General features: G+C 34.3%; 5 protein-coding genes and 1 long non-coding RNA gene across 8 annotated transcripts; 2 read left to right on the top strand and 4 right to left on the bottom strand.

Annotated features, from left to right (window-relative positions):
• The first annotated feature begins 4,243 nt into the window (after positions 1–4,243).
• On the top strand, positions 4,244–5,513 carry LOC130933492 (protein FAR1-RELATED SEQUENCE 4-like). Its single transcript, XM_057863127.1, has 3 exons — positions 4,244–4,469; positions 4,981–5,160; positions 5,269–5,513. The coding sequence occupies exons 1-3, from the start codon at positions 4,244–4,246 to the stop codon at positions 5,511–5,513; spliced, it is 651 nt and encodes a 216-aa protein (XP_057719110.1).
• Positions 5,514–9,474: 3,961 nt separating this feature from the next.
• Positions 9,475–12,896, top strand: LOC130935185 (mitochondrial carrier protein MTM1). Of its 3 annotated transcripts, none has more exons than XM_057864786.1 (8): positions 9,476–9,917; positions 10,139–10,198; positions 10,312–10,483; positions 10,586–10,681; positions 10,839–10,948; positions 11,028–11,177; positions 12,093–12,151; positions 12,249–12,896. In XM_057864786.1, exons 1-8 carry the CDS (start codon positions 9,624–9,626, stop codon positions 12,382–12,384), a joined length of 1,077 nt encoding a protein of 358 aa, XP_057720769.1. In that variant the 5' UTR covers positions 9,476–9,623; the 3' UTR covers positions 12,385–12,896. The 3 variants fall into 3 exon arrangements, with proteins under 3 accessions (XP_057720771.1, XP_057720769.1, XP_057720770.1); XM_057864787.1 differs by having other exon boundaries at positions 9,477–9,917; positions 10,857–10,948; XM_057864788.1 differs by lacking the exon at positions 10,839–10,948 and having other exon boundaries at positions 9,475–9,917; positions 11,017–11,177.
• A 489-nt stretch (positions 12,897–13,385) lies between these two features.
• On the bottom strand, positions 13,386–14,036 carry LOC130935188 (arabinogalactan protein 22-like). Its single transcript, XM_057864790.1, has 2 exons — positions 13,769–14,036; positions 13,386–13,620 (listed from the first exon to the last, which is right to left on the bottom strand). Exons 1-2 carry the CDS (start codon positions 13,902–13,904, stop codon positions 13,520–13,522), a joined length of 237 nt encoding a protein of 78 aa, XP_057720773.1. The 5' UTR covers positions 13,905–14,036; the 3' UTR covers positions 13,386–13,519.
• A 958-nt stretch (positions 14,037–14,994) lies between these two features.
• LOC130935184 (tubulin gamma-1 chain) lies at positions 14,995–19,225 on the bottom strand. The gene is made up of 12 exons (XM_057864785.1): positions 18,974–19,225; positions 18,488–18,688; positions 18,193–18,304; positions 17,391–17,791; positions 17,050–17,103; positions 16,874–16,978; positions 16,420–16,494; positions 16,252–16,296; positions 15,897–16,025; positions 15,655–15,759; positions 15,479–15,566; positions 14,995–15,288 (listed from the first exon to the last, which is right to left on the bottom strand). Exons 1-11 carry the CDS (start codon positions 19,100–19,102, stop codon positions 15,525–15,527), a joined length of 1,398 nt encoding a protein of 465 aa, XP_057720768.1. The 5' UTR covers positions 19,103–19,225; the 3' UTR covers positions 14,995–15,288; positions 15,479–15,524.
• Positions 19,226–20,156: 931 nt separating this feature from the next.
• Positions 20,157–21,272, bottom strand: LOC130935189 (uncharacterized). The gene is made up of 3 exons (XR_009067832.1): positions 21,144–21,272; positions 20,898–21,007; positions 20,157–20,355 (listed from the first exon to the last, which is right to left on the bottom strand). It is a non-coding gene; the product is annotated as an uncharacterized LOC130935189 (long non-coding RNA).
• Positions 21,273–22,295: 1,023 nt separating this feature from the next.
• On the bottom strand, positions 22,296–26,316 carry LOC130935187 (mitochondrial adenine nucleotide transporter ADNT1-like). The gene is made up of 8 exons (XM_057864789.1): positions 25,958–26,316; positions 25,326–25,374; positions 24,983–25,146; positions 24,702–24,739; positions 24,340–24,452; positions 24,084–24,197; positions 23,510–23,854; positions 22,296–22,961 (listed from the first exon to the last, which is right to left on the bottom strand). Exons 1-8 carry the CDS (start codon positions 26,089–26,091, stop codon positions 22,878–22,880), a joined length of 1,041 nt encoding a protein of 346 aa, XP_057720772.1. The 5' UTR covers positions 26,092–26,316; the 3' UTR covers positions 22,296–22,877.
• Between the last annotated feature and the right edge of the window lie 342 nt (positions 26,317–26,658).

Raw genomic sequence — 26,658 nt, 5'->3', positions numbered from 1 at the left:
TCCATAAAGTTTACTCGTAAAAATTTATATTACTCTAAAATTATTTAATATATGTTATGAAATAGATGCTTCAAAACTTGTGTTTGGTGTACAAATATGAAATATATGAATGAATTTAATAAAAAAAATGATGGGAACAAATGGTGATGGATAATAGCAACTAACCGATACATTGGATGCAAGGAGAAATAAGTCATGATCAGCAGTATAAGAACATTGTTATATAATCAGTACAAAAACAATATTAGATGATTAATAAATATTTTTTATAAATATTTAGTAAATATTTAATTTATATTTATAAAAAAATTATATATAAAAATTTATTACAATTTATATACATAAATTAATATAATTTATATTTATATTTTTTAGAATTTATATATATAAATTAATAAAATTTATTTATTAAAAATAATTTCATATTTATGATGGTTAAATAATAATAAAAAATAATAAAAATTATTAGTCTTTGAGAGTTTCTCCAAATATAAATAGTATGGCAGTCATAGAAGTTGCATGCACAGGGATGGAATGAGATAATCGTGATTTTGGTCTTCATGCTTATTTTATGATGTATTTTTTTTTCTTTAAGCTGCTGTAAAATATTCTTTGATTGATTTATTGTTCTTTTTTATACCAATGCTGAATAAGAATATTTTTGTTTCTCCCTTGTTTGTAAGTTAAGCCGCATTGAACAATCTAAAAAATGTATACTTAAATAATCACAATAAATTATTTTTAATTCATTAAATAAACTTCAAGGTATATCATTTTAAGGCAATAAGGCTTAAGCCATTATTTATCCAACACTTGTGAACATACCGTTGAAGGAGAGGTTAATATTATGTCACGAATCTTTTTTACTTTAACCTTCTATATAAAAGAGGGGACAAATGTTAGGAGGAACTGAAAAAAAAAAAAAAAACTATCCATTTTGACCATAAAGAATGTATGTTATGAGAAACTTTTTTTGATAAGGAAACTATCTTCTAAATTTTGAAGGATCGGATAGTAACGAAATTAATAAAAAACACGGGAATCAATTCACAATGAGAAAAGTATACTAATTTATTTATTAAATGAAAATTTTTTATTATTACAACTCATCTAAGTCTATCAATATTTTAAATAAAAGATTATTAATAAGTAGGGTTAAATTGGATTGAGACTATGGAAAAGTTTCGTTTGGACCACTTAGTATATGTTTGGATTACAGTTTGTAAATGAGAGTTTGCATAAAATTGATTTTGCAAACTTGATTTTGATAAGAAGTAAGTTTGTGTTAAAGTGATTTATGTTTAGTAATTTTTGTATTAAAATTGATTATAATAAAATAAATATTGTTTGGCTTATACCATTTAAAATTACTTTTAAATAAAAAATTACTAAAATAGACCTCAACTTAAATAATTTTTTTATATTATCCTATCATTTTAATTTAGATATTTAAATAAATGTTATTAGTTAATTTTATAATAAAATTAATATTTACTTACTAAAATAAAAATAACATATAAAAATAGACAAAATATATTTTTAAATAAAAATAAAAAAATATAAATTTTAGATATATATATATATATATATGTAAAAGAATATTTAATCAAATATATTACATTTTTTTAAGTATTAAAGTAAGAATGTTACTTTAGTAATTTTTTATATCGTAATCTTATTCTAGTATTCTCAATAATCTTATTCTTAATATTAATTTGGAATCAAACGTTTATGATTTTATTATTATCTATGATTAATTTTTTATTTAATTTATTTTTTTAATGGAATCATAATCTATATTATAAAAAATTACACAAAAACATAGTATACGAGAATTATAATTATAAAAAAGAGTACTAAAAATAATAAAAAAAATTAAATATTTACTTTATAGTAATTGAAACAAATCTTAAAGTTCTTAGATGATCTTTTTATATAGTATATTTTTAGTATTTTTAGTACTTTTTTGTAGTATGCTATAACTTTTTACTATTATTATTATTTACAGTTAATTTTTTATTTAATTTATTTTACCTAATAAAATTAATAAATCATATTATAAAAAGATAATAACAAGCATAATACACAAAAATCACAATTATAAAATTGTATAATATCAAACAAACAATTTTAAAAAATAAAAATAATAAATAATAAAAAAATATAGCTCATATAAATAAAAATAACAAGAATTCTATAAATAATACAATAATATACATGAAGGATAAAGTTGGTAAAAGGTAAATAAATGGCTAGTATCCATGGCTAAAAGCCCTTTGGGTGTGTTTGGTAACCACGTTTGAAGGAAAAAAGCACGTTAGAGCTTCTTGAAAGCTTCACTTTTTTGTTTGGCTAATTTTCTTCTCTACAAACGCAGAAGTGCTTTTGTTCCTAAACCCACGTTTACAAGAAGCAATAATTTCTAGCTTCTCCGTTGCACTAACGTGCTTTTAGCTAATACCTTCAATATTTATTTTTCTTTTACCAACTTTACCCTTTATACATATTATTGCATTATTTATAGAATTTTTATTATTCCTCTCTATATGAATTCTTTTTTATTATTTTTTATTAATTTTTTTATTTGACATTATATATTTTTATAGTTATAATTTTTGTGTATTATATTTATTATTATCTTTTTATAATAGAATTTATTGATCCCATTAGATAATAATAATAATAGTTAAAAATTATACTGTACTAAAAAAGAGTACTAAGAGTATTAAAAATATACTATATAAAAAATATATAAGAAAAAATATAAAAAAAATTAAACATGTATAAAAAAATAATATTATAATTTAATGTCATGTCCTTTTAAGTAATTATCTATCTAAAAGTCATTTTAACTAATATTATCCAAACAAAATTTATTTTATCAAAATCAATTTTGGTAAAGAGTTGCCAAACATAAATCATGTTGACACAAACTTACTTCTATCCAAAATCAATTCTATAAAATCACTTTTATTCAAACTCCAGTTTGACCAACCACAATCCAAACACACACTTTAGTTGCTTCTTGTAAACGTGATTTTGGTAACAAAATCACTTCTGCGTTCATGAGAAAAAAATTTACCAAACAAAAAAGTTGAAACTTTCAAGAAGTTTAAACGTACTTCTTCCTTTTCAACGAGTTTTCCAAACACACCCTTAGAATTAGACAGTACCGCACGTTTTAACGCCACCCAAGTAAATATCGAAATCTAGTCGAGTTCAAATTTACCATAAAGGAGACAATGGATAATATGAGACAACTAGTGATGTAAATACGTTGTCGATCGCCTTAAATTATTTACGGTTCGAAAATGTCTCTAAAGATTGGTGAACGTATGTTCTCGAAATTGGTTTCAATTGGGGGATCGTGTCTTAGCCGTGGCTCTAAATTGACAATAAATTTAATGTTGCAATATTTATGGTGTGTGATGTGGGTACAAATATACAGAATTTAAATATTTGATTTTGTTATGCATGTAACGTGGGTAATTGCTATTATTAAGTTGTCGAGATTAAAATTAAAATAAAAAAATTAATGTTACAGAAAATTTCGTCTCATTAATGAAATGTGTTCAGCTTTTAAACTTTTATCTGATATGAATGAACTAATGAAATAAGGGAAAAATATATTTGGACCCATTTCTAATTCTTCTCCACACGGTACTCTGATGACAAGAGTTTTAAGTTTCTCATGTTAGACGTGGCCTTCATGTGTTATACACACGAATTGGAAATTATTAAAATTTGTATTGAAATTGCTGTGGGTTGTTATTTATAAATTGGAGGCGGATCTGACATATGTACGAGATTTTTTCTAAGACGAGTAATATAACTGTGTGTTGATATTTATGATTGATAATGCCAAGTTTCAATTAGTGTGATATGTGAACTGTGTCAGACGAATGGGTTTACAAAATGAAGCTACGAGGTGTCATCTGATTTTCACCGAGTCCATGCGCTGCAGGGGTGTGTGTTTTGTTCATTTGTGAAGTTTATAATCTGTTATTGTCCAATTTATGTTGATGTGCCCCATTGCTTGGTGTAACCCATGGCCTATGTTATGTCTTTTAGGTTGGGAAAAATGGGATGAGTGGTGAAACCATTCCTAAGGAGAAAACATAAGTGATGGATTTGTCAGAAGGAGATGCAGAGATAGAAGTAGAAGAATCAGTGATGATTGTTGGTGGGATTGGGTCGTTTTGACGCAATTGATTTTTCATCCTTGACAACGAACGACATCCTTATGACGGAGTTCATAAATTTGCAAGCCGCTTATGACTACTACAACGAATACAGTCGGATTAAGGGATTCTCGGTGAGGAGGTTGAAGGTGGATCGCAGAACAAAGCAAGGGTCGGAGGGTGAAATCATTTGGCAGATATTCGTGTGCTCGAGGGAAGGAGAGCGAGAGGGAAAATACATGCAAAAGGGAGACATGAAAATGGATCCTCGATCTATCACACGTGCGGGTGTGAAGCTTGAATAAAGGTGCATGTTAATGATACTAGTCGGCGTTGGTATGTTGAACAATTTTGTGATTAACCACAATCATGCCATGTTGGATGCAAGGTTTAGGGGTTTGATATGGTCACAGATCGGTCAAGGAAGGTGATTTGCACCAAATCAATTCGGTGAGGAAAACTGGCTTGCGAGTGCCAACAATATTTTGCGCTTTTGCCAATCAGCCAGGGGGTTTCGAGATTGTTGGGTTCGAGATAAAAGATATCTATAATGCAATAGAGAAGCAAAGACGGGTTGACGCGATAGATGCTGAGGCCGCGTTGAAGTTTTTCTCAAGTTTAAAGAGTAATGATTGTCGAATATTCTGGAAGTACTCGTTGGATGGCGAGAAGATGCTTCAAAATCTTTTATAGTGCGATGGTACAAGTCGTTATAACTATAATGTCTTCGAGGATGTCCTGAGATTTGATGCAGCATATGGTCGGAACAAATACAAATGTCCTTTGGTAATATTCTCAGGGGTGGACCATTATATGAGGATGGTGGTGTTTGGTTGCGCAATTTTGAGCAATGAGAGAGAAGATAGCTATGTGTGGTTGTTGCAGTCATTTCTTGAGGCAATGAAAGAAAAACAGCCGAAGTCCGTCATGACGGACGAGGATCTTGCAATGAAGAGTGTGGTTGGTGCAGTTTTTCTCGGTGCACATCATAGGTTGTGCAGCTAGCATTTGTTAAGGAATGCCACTGCTAAGGTTGGACGGCCCGGGTTTCTTTGAAAATTCCATTTATGCTTAATGGGTGATCTAGAGATTGACGAATTGGAGAGAATATGGATGGATAGTGTGGTAGATTTCGGGTTACAGCACTATCCATGGATAGCTGACATGTATGCAAGGAAGCATTCATGGTCTAATGCGCACATTCAGAAAAAATTCTTTGCAGGACTGAAGATAACATCGAGGTGCGAGGCGTTGAATATGCAGATATCTTGCCATCATGACGATCTCTACCTTGCTGCTCTAGCCCTGCCAACCTATGCGCAACAAAGATAGTTTAACAGAATTTAATTAATTATGTTCCATAACAAAACACGTGTTCAATGTCGACTACTTGGTAAGTTAAAAATAATTTACAATATGTACGTACTTAGAAGAAGGTGGGAACCTGAGGACGTCGTATCCCGCCGGACTAAAAGATGGGAACCGATGGTAGATCTAGAAGACAAGAAGTGGCATACACCCTGCATTTTCCGTAACATCACGCGATATCACAGTGCACAATTAATGGTAGGTATGACAGAGCAGTGCGGACCTCCATGACAACTGGTTGCAACGATGAAAATCCTCCAGCAGTGGCAGCCATCTCAAAAGTACAAGTACAGCAGACTTGTCCGTGAACAAAAATCTCCTATCAGCATCATCAAGTAGCATCAAGCATATTGATGGAGTGTCTGGGACTATCCCATCGAGAATGTGTGCAACTTGGTCCCTGAGCCACATCATTTTCACCCCAAAAACCTACTTCCCTCCCTCCAACTGTGGTGGCGGCCTAACGCCCAGTAAATCCTCAATCTACTCTCGTCGGGTGTCCATGTCATCATTGTAAGTCTTTGGTACAACTCCCAACGGGCTCTCCAGTAGGGCGCAGACCAATGTGGTAGGCAACATCCTTGAGCGTAATGCTGGCCTCACCCCAAGGAAGGTGGAACACGTGGTTCTCAAGCCTCCACCGCTCGACAAATGCAGAGATCAATGAATTGTCAAATATAAATTTTCTCAATTCTACTGCATGTCCAAATCCTGCCTCCCTTATATAGGGCAACAGGATGGCCGACAACAGGAGACCCAAGGTAACACGGCATGACAACAGTAACCGTGGTCTCTGCAATTTCCAAAACATTTACTAGCACATATTAATTACATCTAAACTATTAATTGTTACTAAACATTACTAAAACTTATAATCTACCTAAATAAGCATTTATATTAAATATAACAGATACCTATTTATTGGACTTACAGGTTAAATGAGAGTTACTTATTTTATTTATTTAACTTAACACACAATTAGGTACCCATTTTATTTATTTAACTTAAGTAATTACAATTAATTATACAAAGTATACAACGATCCTAGTTATACCAAAGAAACTAATGTAGATCTTCTCATTTCGTCAACTCACTATACCTACTCCGTTAACTAAGTTACTTAAGACTGATCATCTAAATTTATTATTCACTAACAATAAAAAAAGGGTTAAACTACTAACCTCAAAGTCTAAAACTCCAGTTACATGTCAAGTAGCATTCAACCTATTTATATCTCCTTCGCGGATATATTATCGGGGGCTATATTTTCTGAAGGAACTCGAATACATGTGTCTAGAAGGTCACAAAATTTGGGAAAATGGTTGTAATTCACGTAATTCCCAGATAGTGTGGCTTAAATATGCATCTGGGTTGAATCCCATTAGGGAACCAATGGAGTATCTATACAATGTGTACAATGAGCTGTTTATTTGGCCAAATTTAAATTAAAATTGAAAATGTACCCACTTTTTACCCTAGTGTAATAAAACCCTTCAATTTCACTTTAATTCTAACATTCCAATCCTTATTTCAAATTTTATCCAATCCCTTTTTTTGTGAACGACGGCACACCTTTCACCCTCTTTCTCGCGAGTTCTGATAACCATTCCACCGCAGCGCCGCTGACTGACACCGTATCTTCCTCATCACCTTTCAACCCTCGATACCAGGCATAAAATGTAACCATCTATTTTGTCTATGAAAATAATCATCCAATTTCATATGAAATTGACCATCCAGTTTATTATATCTATAAATAAGAATTTTTTTCCAATACAAAATGCTTGTTGAGCTAATTCCCTAGTTGGAGTATCGAGGTTTTGTTCATGAGACTTAATGAAGATTAACATGTGATTGCTCATTCATTTTCTGAACCTATCTGAATGTATTGGTAGAATATCTTTTAATCATGACATACTTACCAGGCGGCAAAAATAACCATATATTTTGTCTATGAAAGTAACCATCCAAATCCATATTAAACTGAAAGACAGTATATTTAACATGTGATTACTTAAATAACCATCTACGTATGAATAGAAATAATCATCTGGTAACATAGTGAAATGAACATCTAGATTATTCGTCATTGACGACATCGTATAATATTTTTGGGTTAAACTTCTCCTTAATTACATATTCATCATACTAACGGCATATGTTTTATAATTGAAAAAATTTACACTTTGTGATAAATTTATATTATGGAATATGACATAATTAAGTAGGATTTAACAATATAATAACATGTCTATTATAACTTAATCACTTATATTTAACTGCAATAACTCCAAGCATACTTGAATTTAGTGAATGATAAACTAAATCCAACTCAACAATATAATCACGTTGCATCTCTTCAATTTTTAGTTCAGTCACTTCCACAACCTGCAATCGAACACAAATAAAAAAAGCCAACTTAAGAAATTAAGTGATATATGGTACTATGATCCCACAAATACACAAGAATAACTATGATCAATAACCCAAAATAGAAACATTACTTATTATTAGAAACACATTGTAAAATCACAAAAAAAAGATATACACACATAAGTTCAAAACCAACATGAATAAGCCATTTCATTCAAATCACTCAATAAAATATGGTATGCACTTCTTAAAAATATACCAAACAATTGATAACATCTGAATTTTTTACTAAATTGGTGTTTTGATAAAAAATCACAAATAGGTGCATAACAAAATTCAAGTTCAAACATCATTAGAAATCACATAAAACTGCACAATTATAAATTATAATGCCTCATGAGAATATAATTTAAGTCAAATATTGGCCATACATAAGAATTAAACAAAAAGATTTCATTTAGGCATTTCATCGAGCATATGGTGTGCATCATGTGTAAACAGAGCATTCAGTTCAATGGAAGCGGCAATCAACCTATAAAATTCAGCCAGCAGAAAGAAGAATGGGGGCAGTGATAGTGTCGCAGCGGCACAGAACTTAGCCGCTATTGGGTTGCAGCGGGGTGTTGCTTGTCGGAGCTGGCAGGGAGAAATGGGAAAAGAGGAAAGAAAGAGAACAGAGAGAAGGTGGGAGACGGTGGTCGCCTGTGGTGGTTGTGGACGGTTTGACGGGGTTGGTTGGCTGGGGGTGATGGTTGGGGTGATCTGGGTTGAGAAAACAAAGAAGAGAGATAAGGGTTGGGTAAAGATGAAGCGATGGCGTGGTAGCGTGACGGCATGTTGCTGCCCTTCGCGTCCTCTCCTGCGTTAATGGCGGTGGCTGTGGCGGTCGGATTGTTATGAGTAAGGCGACACGACGTTGAGGGTTTGACAGAGAGGGATTAGGGTGCGAGGGAGAGGAATTGAGTACTAAATATGGAGAATAGATTCGGACGGCAGGAGGTGATCGTGACGTGCTGCACCAACAAGATTCTCGAAAAAATAGAGAGAATGGAGGTAACGGCGTATTGAGAGATGGAGTTTTTGTTTTGATTCTATAAATGACCGTAATTCTAATTTATTTTAAATTTCAAATTAAAAATAATTTAAAATTAATTAATTGCTCATAATATATTTTAACTTTCAATTTAACTCCATTATATACTTTCTATTCGGGTTTATCCCAAATGCTGAGTTCCTATACACGAAAATTGTATTTATCTTAGATACTGAGCCTCTTTCTATAAAACATGCCTATTTCAGATGTTTAGTATTTGATATCTGCATATATATATATTACGAATGCACTCATGATGTGACTCGCCGTAACCCTATTATAACACAGGATCATAACATCCGTGATACGCTTATAGTGTAATTACCCTTTCAGTATATGAGATGTATCCCAAAATATATTTTCGTAATTATCTGTTTATTTTCGTAAATACTATATTTATTTAATTTAAATAAAAAAATCCTAAATTTCAAGAGGTAGAATATAACAAAGTTTCTCGTATATTCTGAACGTGAGGCAGGAAATCGAATATGTAGGTGCGTGACCAAATGTTAGGACTTAATTAGGCGCCCGCCCTCAATCGAATATCGCGCTTTCGCTAAGAACAATTAGAAACCGATGTTGTTGATTTTGAAAGAAACGTTTCGCCGATGTCACCCTCGTCATCATCTTCTTCCGATGCGGAATTGAGTATTGGAGAGAGGGCCTTCTCCGCCGCCGGTGCTGCTGTCATCTCCGCCATCATCGTTAATCCCCTCGATGTTGCCAAGACAAGGCTGCAAGCACAGGCTGCCGGGGTTCCCTATCCCTACCACTACATCTGTCTTCAACCAAACGCCGTTTGTCAATCTCCTTCAACCTCTGCTGCCGCGCCGCCGCCATGTCATTCCGGCTGTAACCGCTATAAAGGCACGCTAGATGTCCTTCACAAAGTTGTGCGTCAGGTTAGTTACTACCTCCAATCTTATAATTTCAATTCAATTCAATTAAATTTGCCTTAATTGTTTGATATAACTGATAATATCATCGCCAAAAAGGTATGATAAAAGCTATGTAGCAAACACTGAAATGGATTCGTTTTTGAATTGAAGTTATTTGTATTTATCTGGTACTTTCCATGAAAATAACTTACTATAAGAGGGTTCACAGGAGTGAATTTATGCAGGAAGGGTTTATAAGATTATGGAGAGGCACAACTGCAAGTTTAGCATTGGCTGTGCCAACTGTAAGCTCCCTTTCCTTTTGGAAATCCGTTTTCTGCTTCATACTTTGCCTACAATCTGTTTTGTCCAACACATAGTTACATGCTAATGGCCTTATATTTTCGTTGTCCAACAGGTTGGGATATATATGCCTTGTTATGACATCTTTCGCAACTTCATGGAGGAGTTTACTACTCAGAATGCTCCAAACTTAACACCTTATGTTCCATTAGTTGCTGGATCAGTTGCACGTTCATTGGCTTGTGTTTCGTGTTATCCTGTAGAGCTTGCAAGGACACGCATGCAGGTAGTTTATTTGAAATCCTAAAATGTGGATTCATTGCATGATTTTGCTACAGATTCTTAATAGCACCTCTAAAGTGTTTTGAGTTTATATCTCTATGTTTAAGCATTTAAAGCAACTGGAAGTGGGAAGCCTCCAGGGGTTTTTAAGACATTGATTGGAGCCATCAACCCAATCAGGGGTACAGAGAGACTTCAAAGTTGTAAGTGTTCTTCTGGCATCTTTCTCTCATTTCATTCTGAGTTAATACGTTTTATGGTAGATTTTTCTAACATGTCTTTTACAAAGGAGTTAGTATGCTGTTACTGTTGCACATGATTATATCTGTTATAATTTTTGTTACAATTATTGTGGTTTTGATTATGTTTTTCTAACAGTACATAGATACCGTTATTGGTGGACTGGCCTTGGAGCTCAACTTTCTCGCGATGTTCCTTACTCTGGAATTTGCTGGTTAACCCTTGAGCCAGTAGGATTTCTATATTCAATGAATAAAATGTATTGCTTATTTGATTTATTTTATTTTTGACCATACAGCTTCTTTACAGATAAGGAAAAAACTTCTTGGCCTTGTGGGTGATGAAGCAACAGCAGCCGCTATCCTTGGGGCAAATTTTACTGCTGGCTTCGTTGCAGGAACTGTCGCAGCTGCTGCCACATGTCCACTTGATGTGGCAAAAACTCGACGACAAATAGAGGTGGTTTCTTAAAACTAAGCTTTTAGATGATAACTAAGCCAGGACAGGACCCTGCCTGGGTCAGGCGGGGCTGATTGGCCCTAGTGTTTGGCCGGCCAAGGCAGGCTTTTGGCCGAGTAAGGTCAGGCAGACTGGCCCTAGTGTCTGGCCGGCCAGGACACACCCTTGGTCGGGTCTGACCAGGCAGAGTAGCCCTACAGCCTGGGTGGCCAGGACAGGCCTCTAGCAAAGTCAGGCTGGGCAGACTGGCCCTAGTGTCTTGCCAGCCAGGACAGACCTCTAGTCAGGTCTGCCAGGCAGACTGGCACTAGTGTTTGCCTGTTTGACCAGCCAAGACAGGCTCCTGACCGGGTCAGGCTGGGTAGATCATCAATTGAAGTAGCTAACTAGCTGAAATTAGATACAGCACAAATTGCTGGCTAAAATCAAACTTGCAGCATCATTATGCTAATTTGGCTCTTAAATCCAATTAGCTAAGCCGTAGACACAATTAGATATGCCATGTATACAAGTAATACAGACTTATTCAATGATTACTTTTGGGTCTGTGGGGACACTTTTCAAATGTCTGCCTTTATATGCTAATATGTTCATTGGATTTAGAAAATGATGAAAATTTGAATGTAAGTGGAATGCAGCTGGAATATTTATGCATTAGTAAGCTGTTGAGGTTTGGTTTGTCTCAGACAAACCTGTATAGTTGCATAATTGACCCTCTTTAATGCATGATGATTAAAAATTATTCTTTGCATTAACTTTTCGTAATGGTTTGCTGTAATTCTTTTTCCCCGTCCTGATTACTAATTTTTATTTTAGAACGTATGCATTTAATTACTGCACATTAATAATGAACTCATAGTTTGAGCCTTTGAGTATTCCATGTTCTCTAACATGATCCCTTTTGCATTTTCACAGAAGGATCGTGAAAGGGCATTAAAGATGACAACAAGAACAACACTGATAGAGATTTGGAGGTAGGTGCATTTTTATAAGCTGATGACTGGTCCCCCATATCATTACATTTAGCACATAAGCTTTGGACCGACATTGGAACATTTCTTCTTGGGACAGGGATGGAGGATTGAGAGGGCTATTCACAGGTGTTGGTCCCCGTGTAGGCCGTGCCGGTCCATCAGTTGGTATAGTTGTCTCCTTCTATGAAGTTGTCAAGCATGCCTTGCATCGTAGACAGAAGACTTCATCGTAACATATACTTGCATTCATCATTGAGTCTTATTTGCTGGAATGGTTCAAAACTTCGAATTCTACTTTTTGAAGCTATAGGGTAATAGTGTAGAATACATCAAAGACACCAAACTAGATCCCAGAAGACCAAAGATGTTTCTGACATATCAATAAGTTAGGGTCAACTGGCAAAACAGAACATGCTAGAGTTGGCACCTCCTAATAAGTGATGATGGAATGATCCATTAATTGTCCTCCACATGCATAGGACTTCCTTTTGGGCACAGGCTTTTTAACATTTTTTTAGTTATTGCATTTGCAACGTTTTTTAAAGGAGAGTCAATAAGTGCCTATGTACAATTTGAGACCATGAGTCGGCTTCTAACTGGAAAGTGATAAGCTTGCAGTGAAAAATAGGTGGTTCTCTTTTCTTTTTATAGAATAAATACTGCGAATTCACAAAATTCTTGTAATAGTACATCTTTGTCACGTTATCATAAGTCCAATTCATTTACTCGCCGAAAGTTTAAGATCTGTAAATCTGTTTGTGAATGTTGTTGAAGATACAATTTTTCATGGAATTTGTTTTTTTTTTTTTGGAAATTTCGGTGCAGTGGCCTTCTTGTGAAGTTGGTAGTTAAAGATAATTTAGTCGAGCATGTTAAATTATCAAATAATTTTTAACTATTAATTTCACATAAAGTTAGCTGCATTTAAATTTCCAACTCGTTTTTCGTCGATGAAGAAGTTTGTTCTAAATGAGACACATATGGACGATTTTGAAGTGGTAGCATGCGTTTGAATTTGGCAGTAGTAACATTTAAAATTTGAAGCTGGTTATTTTCCAATGTTTCAAAGAGCAAAAAATGTACGGAAGGTCATAACTTTTCAACTATATTATGTTAGATTTTACTCTCTTAAATTATGCTGATGGATTTTTAATTATTTTAATTATAAACATTGAAACGATATGAACGGTTATATGAAAGGTATTAGAAACTAAAAAAAGAATAAAATTAGCATCGCATCAAACACATTGATAACAACCCCAGCATCAACAATTCAGCCTAAGAGCATGGGAAATTAAAAAACATCGATCCCTACTATGTTCACTTTCTATGAGGGTAAAAATACAAGAGAGTAGGGAAACGGATAATTCACAAATTGTAGAAAGAGGTATTAAGAGGGTGGATGAGGTATGTGAGAACCAATGCCACAAGCATAAGCACGTAGGCAATTCCTTGGTCTATTGAAGTACCTGTTTAATAGCAAACACATTAATTAATAACAACATTTTTCTAATACAAAATTCCAAATGCAATGCCTTTGAAGGCAACCTTACACTCTATGATATGCCTAAGTTCAGAAATCAAATGAAAAAGGAGGTAAGAAAAAGGGATAGTCACCATCTCTGGTGGGAGCAGGTGCAGGTGCAGGAGAAAGGGATTGGGCTTCAATAATAGCTGGTTGAAAGATGGCAAGAAGAGTATATAAGGCCAAAACACCTGACCAAGAAGAAGCAAGAGCTATGAGAAATGTCATTTTCTTTTCTTCTCTTCTTGGGTGCTTTCACAACCAATACTGTCAAGAGAGGCTGAGACAATGTGGAAACTTCAGAACCCCAAAACCAAGTATCAATTCGATACTATGTGATTAGCAATCTGCATACACTGATATGATATCACATTTATATAGAAACTCAATTGTAGTGAGTGAACTGATTTGGTAAATACTTGAGTGTCTTTCTTCCTTCTAATATGGGGACCACGCACGTTCTTTTGAATTGCCGCTAACAAGGGCCATGCGGTAGTTACCTCTTCTGTTTTCCCCATCAGTCAAATATATATTAGAATATTCACCGAGTTTTTGTTTACCCTTGATTTATATTTCCTAAATTGACTGATTTTTGATGTAGTCTTTAATGTGTCTGTTTAAGAAAAAAAGTATATAGCCTAAGTTGCTTTGGATTCCCTGTTTCCTCCGCTTTCTAGCGTTTTGGCAGTTTTGACACATTTTTCTCTTCTCTTAAATTGGTGGTCAACTACTTCGGTTTATTAACCTTAAGATGGATCAGGGTCGGCAATTAATGTTGGGTATTCACTCATAACATTGCAAGTGGTATCCCAAGATATCTCTGTTCTTACGTGTTCTTCACCATGTAAGCAAAAGGAAAGACTCTTTTATATTCTCCAATCTGGTTTATTGCAAAATATGTTGTTCGAACGTGAAAAAACACCATAACTAATGGCATGTGTAACGGTGAACTGAACAGTGAACATGCAAGGAGAAACATGCCATGTGCCCATAACTCACGATATGACTTTTCGGGAATGAATCACGCCACCCAATCCAAGCATTCAATATTCTTGCAGTACATTTTGGGAACTATATTTTTGTACATATAACGGTTAGGTTTCTAAGTAAAAATACACGGGGTATTATTGGTTCACCATAATAGAATGGATTTCTTTTTCCTTTTTCACTTGAAAGTTGGAATTGAAGTCCCTTTCGAAATTTAATTATTTAAGAGACAAACACCACCAATCACGGTGTTCATAATCGAGGAACTCAAGACCAGTTCAAGAGGACCGTATAACATGCAAATCTGAATCAAGTAACTATATGCACCACATCAATTTAAATATTCAACATTCATTCTAAAGTAGCGATCCAGGTAATAAAATGTGATTCCTAATTTCCTAAGCATCAGTGATCAATCAGTCATATAATATTCCTAAAACGAATTAATACAGTGAGAATCTGTACTAATTCTCGCTTGGTTGGATGTCCAAATGATTATCAACAGACCATACAAACCAAAATTATCACACTGCAAACCATTGAAGCCCCAAAACAGTTGAAAATGCTCATCAGAAACCTCTCCCAGCTTACATAAAGTCTTCAGTTCCCTCCCTTATAGTAGTGCCTGCAATAATTTGGTTCAGGATTGTGAGAAGTATCTTTAGACATTTGTTGGCCTCTTATTTTGCACTACAAGGAAGTGTATGCGCGGGCACGCATGTGTTTATAAATTATCATTGACATTGTATTCTTCTCCCCAAGTGTAAATTGTTGAATGATTTTACAACAAGTCAAAGCCTAAAAAATTAACTTACCTTGGGTTGCGTGGAGTCTTCACACTACTAATATTGGATCTAGGGATCATGTAGCACTGCCTTCTGCTGTTAGCATATTGTTCATGTCCTATATAAGAAAAATAAATAAATAAATAAAACCATTTGCAATATGCTACATGAACTTAAAATTGGAAGTTGGCTAGTAGAGAATCTACCTCCATTCCCCATTTGACATAATCTGGGGACTCACAGGCCTTATATTCATCAACCAAAGCCTCAACTTCATCCCTTGATTCATCAAATTCTGAGAGGTCATTATCCTGTACATTTTTCACTGATATTAGATTTGAATAACAAGAATCTACAAGAAGGTGGTACAAACCAAAAGCATATTTGACAAACGCAGCAGTGGAGTTCAAAAGACTGATCAGATCGTACACATGAAATTGGCACTTACCGCAAACATTGGGAACTTCCGGTAGTTATCTAGAAAGGCTTGTTTCTTTCTCAACTTCTCGTACTGGCTCAAACACCTACTGAAAAGATGTCGGATGCTAGTATGGTTTGCCAACATAAGACCACTGACCTATAAAATGGATGATATTATGTTATTTCCTAACTGATTTCTTGTTAACTTCAGACTATTAAGCATTTTCAAAAGGTATATTGGTTTTTCTCCAATACAATCACATAAATTGAAAGAAACATCATACACACACACATAACAACAACAACAACAACAATAACAAGAGAGAGAGAGAGAGAGAGAGGGGGGGGGGGGGGTTGAAAACTTGAAATTAAAGAGGTCATACCCGGTGTGCAGTCTGAATATATGGTGACTTTCTAGATAGAGCAACCTATCAGATGTTCAGGAAACAAGACGAGATCACGTGTGTAATATAAAGGAGACAAATTGATGCAGCTGCTAAAAGCCTAAAACTTCAATTTGCACTGCCACAACACAAGAGAGAGAGAGAGACCTGAATACTTGCAGGACCCCACTCAATAAAGTTCACTAGCTTTCTTTCACGAATCCTCTGTAAACTTTCATGAACCTAAATCCAGAGAGATAAACTGTTAAAATACTTGTATATTAGAACCATATTTTTAGCTATGAACAAGTCAATCAAAGCAGGCTGCACCTGCAAATTTCATTTATCAGGGGAGAAAAATCAGAAAGAAATGTCATTTTAAGTTTCAAATAAGCTCATTTTAAATTCTCAAGGATAAGGATGTTTAGACAAAACTGACTTTCACAAAATCGCTCTCACTACTTTTTTAAGAAAATTTGATCCTGGAAAGCAAAATTTTATCACAAGGCCAAACAGCTAGATGACTAGCAATTCTTATTTTTGTTTTTCTATTGTTTTAATAACAATTTCACTTTGCAAACCGACAATATCCAGGAAATGCTATTAATGCTGCTTATCATACCTGAGTTGGGTCAACTTCTCCTTGAATGATATTCAGAATTGATATATATTTTGCTTGGCTGGCATCTTTCGTCCGAGCATATGAAGACACCATAATATTCTTTGCCTGTCAATTGAAGTTTTAGTCGGTAGAACACAGGAATTTTGTTTGACGCTTTGTTCATGTAGTAATTATACCTGTAAAAGTCTTCTCATAACATCGAGTACAGTGGTTTTACGAATTACATTAGCCTGCAAGTAGATATCATCAAACTTTTAAATGTTTCATTGAAGTGTAATAGGAAATCACAATTAGGCAGCAACTTATCTATATCCTAATTAAATTACAAAAGGAGGGTAAAATGGGAGGAAAGAGGAGAGATAGAGTGTGTAAGATAGTGAGATTAATTCAATGATTCTCTGTAAGATTCTTCAAGTCCAACAAGTTAACAACAGAAAAATTTAGAAGACATTAACTAGACTAATATTTTATTCTTCAAAGATAACTTATATAAGAAAAACAGATATAATGGTCTCACCTGACGCTCCACTGTCAAAGGGGTATATCCTGTCATTAGAAAATGGCATCTTGGCGTGGGAATCAATGAGGCAAGAAGACCAACCAAATCATTATTCATGTATCCCGGATATCGAAGAGTGGTTGTGCTGGCAGACATCACTGTAGAAACTAAGGAATTAGTTTGAGCAAATGTTGGGTTCGATAAATGAAGCCGTTCCACAGCAATCCTATTCAATGCAGTATTGTCAAGAACTACAACACAATCCGCATTAAGCTTTAGTCGCTTGAGTGTTAACAACGAATTGTATGGTTGCACCACCACATCACTTGTCTCCATTTGATTAGGAAACACACTGTATGTCTGAACCAATTTTTTGCTGTAGCGATCATTCAGGGTCTCCAACAAGTATGAGCCCATACCTGCATTCAAGTAAGATAAGCAACTATTACAAAAGCAAGGATATTTTAAGAAATAATAATTAAAAAAAAGGTACACCACTGAGAAGTACTTAAAAAATATCCAGTCTTCTCTGGTATGAAGTAAGTTCAAGGATCATCAGGGAACCCAAACATTATGTTGTACAGGCAAGTTTTTCACAATAAGCTAAAAGGTGCAGACTTGTTCAATTTCTTTTCTTAAGGGTGAGATTAGTTTAACTTTTGTTTGAATGTAAACTATGCATCAAGGGCAAAATTAAGTCAAACATTTCACAAACCTTTAGCTTTTCAGATGAACCAACTACACAAATGCTCAATAACAAAAAGGAATAAAAGATGGATCCTATGGGATTTTTTAAGATAGAGAAGAGATGGAAAGAAACCTGAGCCTGTTCCTCCAGCAATTGAATGACACAGAACAAAACCCTCGAGACTGTCACTGCCATCTGCTTCTCTGTCAATCATGTCCATTATGTCCTCTTCAACATTCTTCCCCTGATCAAATGCAACAACAACAATAGCTAAGCATTCTTTCACCCCACAAAATTAATACTTGCTATAAACTACTCATAAACAACGAGACGAAAACCAAATGCAGGAAGCAATAATCCTCAGTTCTAGGATGATATGCATGCAAATCATGATTGTGGGACAATGTTATGACTAGTAGTGGCAAACCTGATGGTATCCACTAGCCCAATTGTTTCCCGCACCGCCTCCGTGGTCCGAGACAAAGATGTTCTCATGGTTGTAGAGATTACGGTAATCACTATTTTGAATGCCATTAATAACTCGAGGCTCCAAGTCGATGAGCAGAGCTCGTGGTATGTAATGCTGATCATCAGCCTGATAGAAGAACACATCTTTCCTGTCACCACCCTGCAGCAATTTCACCAAAACAAGTCAACGTAGAACCACACTGCACCAATCACAATCACACACTCCACACTACACAAGTAACATAACCTAACCTAAACTAAGTAACAGTTCAACACATAAAGCAATTATTAGTCACTGAGATGAGATTCCAGTGTGAATTGGAAGTTGTGTGCTATTGATATGGAAACAAACAACCAGCAGTTCGAATTGGTAAGAAAAAATGATAGCTTGATAGTAAGGTTTTGTAAGAGGGAAGTGAAAAGGGGAATTGGTATTTAGTGAGACCTGAGTGGCGAAGTCTTCGAGGATGCCATCTTTGCTGATGCCATGCTCGAGGCAGAGCTGCTTCCAGAACTCCATGCCGATCTGGTTGCCGCATTGCCCTACCTGAAGCGTTATGATCTCCCGAGGCATTTCTTCCTTTTCTTCCTTTCTTTCTCTCCAGAAACGCAACCAACGTTAGGGTTTAGAATTTAGATCGCTCTGGTTGCTTAACGGAGCGGGTGACACCCTTGTTCAAAAAAGAATAGGGAGAAGAAGAAAAGAGACACTAAAATAAGTGTGGCAAGATTAGAAAATGGAAACAGATAAAAGTATTACAGGATAAAAAATATTATTTGTGTATTGTGTTTGGATATGATATACAGGATATTAAAGTAATGACTAAAATATTATATAAAATGACTAAAATAACCATGTGATTCGAAACTTTTTGCATAAGTAAAAACTAATTTAATAAAAAATGAGAGTAAAACTTAAAAAAAATATTTAAAGGGACAAAAAATTTTAATAAAAAATTATATAATAATATTTATATTAAAATAAAATTTATAAATATAATTATTTTATTTTTAAATTTATTATTAATATGTAAGAATACATATAGTTAATATTAACAAAAAAATAAATCTGAGTTCGATTAATAAAAAATTTCGTTTAGGTTAATAAGTTAAATTAATTTTAAATAAAACAATCAATTTTAAAAAAGAATTCATTTTTACATGGAAAAAAATTAGTTTTTGTATATAAAAATATATTTTTATTTAAAAAATCAAATTTTTTAAATTTAAAAATTGATTTTTCTTTTCAAAAAATTAATTTTTAAAAAAATTATATAAAATCAATTATAACTTATAAATTATTTTTTAGTATTTTAAAAGATCAATTTTACCTTTGATAATATTTATCCTTCAAAAATTTTAAGACTAATTATTTTTGTTATTATTTTTTATTACAAATCAAATAATATAATACAATGTTAAAATGATATTGAAGTAAGAACAATAAGAAGGAATAAATTATCTAACCCAATAAAAAATTTATAAAAAGAAAAGAGTACCTAAAAAAAGGAAAACATAGAAATAGAAAAAGAACATGGAGAAGAAAGAAAGTAGTTTCTAAGAACAAAGCAAATTAGAAAAAATAAGAAGGTAACAGTGAAATAATAAAAAAATATCTATGGACAAAAAGAAAAAAAAAATCATAAAAAAAGTCCGTGTCCCTTCCTCCAAATCCGAGTCCATCATTATCCTTCGTAAAAGAATGGACACAAAATTATAAAAAACGGTCTCGGAGACAATATGTTTAGTGTCCATGTCTCTGCTTCCAAACACTTTTTAGATGTGCTATCCATGTCTCTGTGTCATGTCTCCAAAAATAAACGCTACCTGACAAAAAAAACATAATTTATATTTTATTATATATGTACCATGTTTTTTTTTTTTGAAATTTATCTATTACTCATTCTATAAGTATTTTATGATGAGTAAAAACTTTTAAGAATAAAATTAAAAAAATAAATTTACTTAAAATAAAAGTAATATGGTAAAAAATAATTTATTTAAACGTGATTAAAAAATTGAATAATTATCTACCATAACAAAATGATATTGTTAAAGAATAAAATTAAAATTTATTTTAAAATTAAAAATAAAATTTAATCAAATTAAATATTGAATAAGTTCAGTATATTAGAGACAAAAAGAAATAATTTATACTTTATTATACATATACCATACTTTTTTTTCCTTTATTGAAAATTATCTACTAGTCTTTTAAATTGGAAAATAAAAAAACACCAAAAATAAATTAATCTAATATAATATAACCAAAAGGATTAATATAAAAATAAAAAATCGAGTAGGTTAGCTGTTTTGTTGCCTCGTTTGTGTTGGATTATTATGAACCAAAGGAAGTGATTGATAAGTACCTCACATTCTGAAATAGGAGAATATAAAATCGGAACCATGGATTTGAGAAATTAATTTATCCATTTTTCTTGTAATGCCTTTTGGTGGGCATGCATTGTTGTATCATGGCCTGTTTATTCCAAAAGAAAACAAGTTTGAATTAAGCATGAACGTTATAAAGCACACGTTACAATAATAAGTAATAACTGCATATAGTAAAACAAATTTGTAAAGATGGGAGAGGCAGAGAAAGAAAGAGTGATTACCGAGGGAGATAATGGGATGGAAGAAGAGAAAGATGGAGAGTTCCATTCACATTCACAAACACAAACACAAACGCAGCAGCAGCCAAACATGTCCCTAGCGGAGCTGAACATGCTGCTTGTATTCCTTTCCTTAATATACATTTCAACCGATGAGTGCATTGAAGAAGGAGGAGAAGGAGACGAAGATAAGGAGAGTACCCACATCAGAAGAGAAAGGGAGCAGGTTCCTGTGGCCAAGACATGCACCCTATCAAGAATACAAGACAACAGAAATGATCCTAAGCTTGGCAGGAGATCCTTTTCATCAAGATTTCAAACTACCATTAGAGACTCCAGGTACCTGCCATTCTCACGCTTTCTATTAATTAATATATCTGAGTATGAAATATCCAAATAAGGAAGCTAATTATTTGTCTAGGATTATGGAGATTTAATAAACTGGAAACTCAATACTATAACACGTCAAAGACTAGGCATGTTTGTTATCTTTTATTCAGGCATGGAAGAAAAATGTGAAGAAAAGTATCGTTCTACTTCTACTTGGGCGAGGATTACACAAATTAACTCAAAGATTACAGAGAACCGTTCGCAAAATTTTTGCTAGTGCTTTTGTACAAATTTGTACAGGAACACCAACGCTGTCTTTTTTAGAAGCCGTTGATCACAAAAAGGATGAAGGAGATAGGGAAGTCTTGTACCTAGGGCTATGGCAACGGTATTGTCTCCTTGCATTGTTTTCCAGATGCCAATTCTTGTGCACAAAACAAGTCTCTTAGACTGCTTCTTACTATTTTAATTCTGTTATTTTTGGCTAAAATGTTAAAGGTAAAAACTACGTTGGGTTTCTAACAACTATAAATTATCTTTGAATGAAAACCAAGTTCATTCAAATACACGGTAATTTGTTGCGCACGTGCTAGAATCAGATAAGCCGTTCATTATACATTTGTACTGAATTCAAAGTAACAAAAATTTGTACTGGAAACATATGATATATTCTATCATGTTTACATTCTAGGCATATAGCCACTCTTATACAAATAATTGCCACAATTTAGATTCAAAAGGGAGTATATAGATTTCTTCTACTAGAACCAATAATGACGAAGGAAGGATTTAGCTTACATTTCGAACACTCTTCTACCCAATCAGTTAACAAGTCTGGACCATTTGTATATTGAATGAGCAGAAAGTGGAACCAAGACGATTACTTACAGAAATACAACAATAAGCACCAATTGCAATCAACTACTAATAAAAGCAAACTAATATTACGTTATTCTAAAAGCAAACATGAAGTAAAAAGAGAAAAAAAAAAGCCAGGGTTATTGTTTGTGTAAGTAAGTCTGGCAGCTTAAAAATTCGCACGAGAAAGCTAGTCATAATAATGAATACAACCTGGAGATGGAGCTATGGAGGAGCATCCAATAATCAATGACTGAAACTCCAGCAGTAAAAATGCTTTCTTCACTCGTGCAGAAAAAGCCAAGCACATATGTCGTTGTATTGTTATTCCACAACACTTATTGCCAGAGAAGATGAATAAGAAGCTAATGCTACAGCATGTTCCCAAGGAAATACAAATAGGAAACAAGGGAATTCATTTATAGACTCTATCTCAAATGCTTCCTAACTCATCCGTAGAGAGATGAAAAACAAGAAAATAGCCCTACTTTGCCATCTCTGCATCCCCTTGCCTACCAAAAACCCCAAACAGGCAAACTGATATATCCTTCAGTCTGATATTCTGAACTCCACTCCTAAAACATCCTTCACCACCTCATATGTTACAAATGCAATTGCTATGGATGGGACGACCTGCAATATAGAGTTGAAGAATGGTTTTAGCAACATGGGAAAATTAAGGCCTTCGAAAATTGGCTACAGTAAATGAGAATTGAGATCATCCATGAGCACCAACCATCTAGTAAAGCATTAAACAAATGGAAATATTACAATTTCCTCAGTTTATCACATCCTACAAAGAGGCTGCTATGCACTTGTTCATTGATTTGTGTGGCTAAGGATTGCAACCCAAATTAGTTATAAATAACTCATGACTCTTCTAAATAGGACAGCACTAGTGACTAGACAAGGGTGGAAAATCTAAGGCCAATATATCATTTCTTGAATCAGACCACAGAAACTTCAGAAAAGTAGAGACAATGCAACTGAGTAGAAGCTTGTTAAGTTTGAAGTATTAGCCAGGGGGATACACTAATAAATGATGGGCTAGTCGCACAACTGACACCAAGTCATCATGTGACAAAGTGAGCAGCACGAAATAAATCTACAGTCAAGTTGGATATAGCAACCGGATTTTGCAAAACGAGATAATTCATGAGCATATTAACATAAAGATTTACCTTTACAGAATTGGGCACCAGACCCTTGTATAATGCACCAACTCCTTCATACCGAACAGTTTTCCTAAATGCATCAACCATGCCAGTATATTCAAGTGGGGCCTTTACTCTTCCATCGCCAGCTACAACAGAGGCAGCATGGTTCCACCCCACCATCTGCATTCTTCGACGAATGACATCAAGGGGATAAGCAACAGTTTGCCCAACAGTTCCAGCTGCAGCACCACATGCCAGGCGAGTTGTCACACTCAACTCAGAATCTTGCACTAGACCAAATGGATTGGATTTAACTAACCAATCTTTCAAAGACTCATAAACAGCAAAGTTTAGACCTACATATGGAACCTGGAAAACAGGAAAAACAATTAAAAATAAGAAAACATCAATTCTAATAACAGCACTACATCATGAGAGGAGGGAGTGGGGGACTTTAAGGAGTCAATTATATCACTTGCATGAATAGCCCATGAATCCAACAGCAAAAACACAATATTAAGATTTGTCATATTTGCCATTATGATCATGACTGTAACCATCAACTTTGTAAAGAAGTAAAAATGAAAAGATTACTCACAACTCCAATGACTGAAGGAAGCCAACCCTTATATAAAGCACGTGGGCCTTCTTCCCTAAGCACAGTTGTCAAAGCATGGAACATCCCTCTGTACTGGTAAGGGGACTTCTCTGTCTGCAAATACAACAAAAAGCATACTATAAATATTAAGAGCAGTAGAGCACAAAGAACACGAAGAAACCAATGTTATATCTTCTCTCTATGTGATTTGCAAACCAAGCAATTGGTAAACAGAAAAATGAAGGTAAAGATGTACCTGTACAGTTATCCTGCCTCGAACCATATCCATTGGATAAGTTGCGGACATGGCAATTATTCCAGCACATGCTCCAGCTCCAAGACGTAAAACAGGAGTCAGCTGAGCATCCTCTGCCAAAATCACAAGAAAAACAGTTAGACAAACGGCGGTTTTTATATATGAACCCACCCCCAGCCCCTTTCCTTGCTTTGATTGAGAAAAGTGCTACTTATTAATTTTCATTGTAAAGTTTTCATAGGTACATCTGTAAAAATATCAGTTAATGAGAAAGCAGTAACTGGAAACCAAAACCTGCATTTCCTCTCACCCAACACCAAAAAACCAGGTGGGAAAAAAAAACACAATAAATACGGACATACCATTTCCAGTTTTCTGCTGATACAGCTGCAGTATAGCTCTGAGAGAAAACAATAGTCAGTGAAACAGGGCAGAGACGCTTAAAAATATGTCAGATGCAATGAACAAAAAACTGAAACTTGTTAAATGAAACTGCTCCCTAAAAGTTCAACAAGAATTGCAGAAACCAATTTGTAGCCATTACAAGTTATCAGCTTGACAGTGAACTGAAATGAAATGACAACAGAAAATGCCAAACAATAAATCAACCAGTGAATTACTGTAAATCTAAAGGACAACTTACTTCGAAGCTTGCTCATAACTGAAGAACTTTACTGCAGAATTGGGGACAATTCGAGCACAATTAGTTCCATTCCCTTTGAAGAGTCCACGAAAACCTTCAGTCCTCCATATATATTTTAGACCTTGAACTGTTCCATTGTATTTTATGTTGTGGGGATTCTGGACCTGTTCAATAGTGCAAGGGCCAACAAAATATCACAATCATGCCCATTCCAGGGGCACACAGACACCAAAACTCCGAAAAAATAAAATAAAATGGAACTTATCAAATGTAAAGTAATTATTCCAGCATACAGAATTTAACAAAACCTAGAATTTAGATCAGAGCAACAAAATAAATTCACCTGCAGCAAAATCTTCAGGCGTTCAAGTGGAGCAACAGCTGTTCGTGATCTGCATAGATACAAAAATGTTCAAAACAAATTCACAAGCTTCAAATTCATACAGCAAGTCACTAAATTGATTCATCCTACCACTGGAATTTGACATTTCAATACAGATTGATGTCATGCTAAAATGCATCATTTATCTCATAAGACATAATTAAACTGCAGAGTGGTTCTACTGCACAACTAGCGATCCAATTCAAGTTTACACACTCAACACTCAACAGAACAGTTTTTAGCAACTTCCCATGTTAACATCATAGTTTACGTTTAGTGGATCACATTCCATTAATTAAAAAAAAAAAAGCAAAAAGTTGGTAATTTTTTGGTGAAATAAAAAGGGGCAAGTGCTTCTTTGCTCTCAGACAAAGAAACACCAAAGCGTAATTATTCATGCAGTAGTGTCGTATCCCCATCCAGCATCGAAATTATCGGAGGGAAGCCAATGGAAACAAAACCAAATGGAAACAGCTTCCAAATTCTAACTAATCAATTTTTGTAGCTTAATAGTTAAGACAAACAAAACAGGAATGTTTATAATAATAATAATTGAGAAAAAAAATTGAGGAGAGAATAGAAGAGAAGCATACACTCCTCCGGCGACGCCACCAGCGACGAGGGACTTGCAGATGCTGGTGAAGGCATAGCTGGGAGCAGCCTTGACGCCTTCTCTGGCTAGCTTGGCCTCCTCGGCCAGATTCACGATCTTCGTCTCCGATGCCATTACACCAAAAACCCTAAAGCTTAACCTAACGAGACCTTGAAAGAAAGAAGAGAGAAGGTGTCGGAGATGTCGATCTGATCGTGAGTTTGGAAGAAGAATAGGTAGAGATTAGCGCAGAGAAGCGATCATTGGCGAATTGAGAGGGTGCGGCTGAGACAAAAACAGAGAGCTCACAACAACCACAACTGAGTCTCAGACACTGACGGCGTTCGTTACAGTTGGTTTTTATTCGCACTATATATACTCGCACTCTGCATCCATACACGTGGATTCATCTCCCTTCAGTATGTGCAAACTGGAAACAACCAAACTTTCTTTCCTTCCCTTTCATTTTTCTACTCATAAGATAATATAATGTAAGAGTAATGTTAAAAACCAAAAGGGTATTAGAAAAAATCAGCTAAATATTTTTTGGTTAATCTAAAATCTCTACGAGTTAATATATATGGATGTTTCTTTTGTTAAACATAAGAATATTTCTTTTTTATACTAAATGAATATTCTTTTATATATTTTTCGAATTTTTTTATATTACAAATATAAATGTCTCTATTTTTTTAAAAATTT

This window comes from Arachis stenosperma, chromosome 6 (assembly GCF_014773155.1).
Source record: "Arachis stenosperma cultivar V10309 chromosome 6, arast.V10309.gnm1.PFL2, whole genome shotgun sequence".
NCBI classification, from domain to species: Eukaryota; Viridiplantae; Streptophyta; class Magnoliopsida; order Fabales; family Fabaceae; genus Arachis; species Arachis stenosperma.
This window is presented reverse-complemented; position numbering and strand designations above follow the sequence as displayed.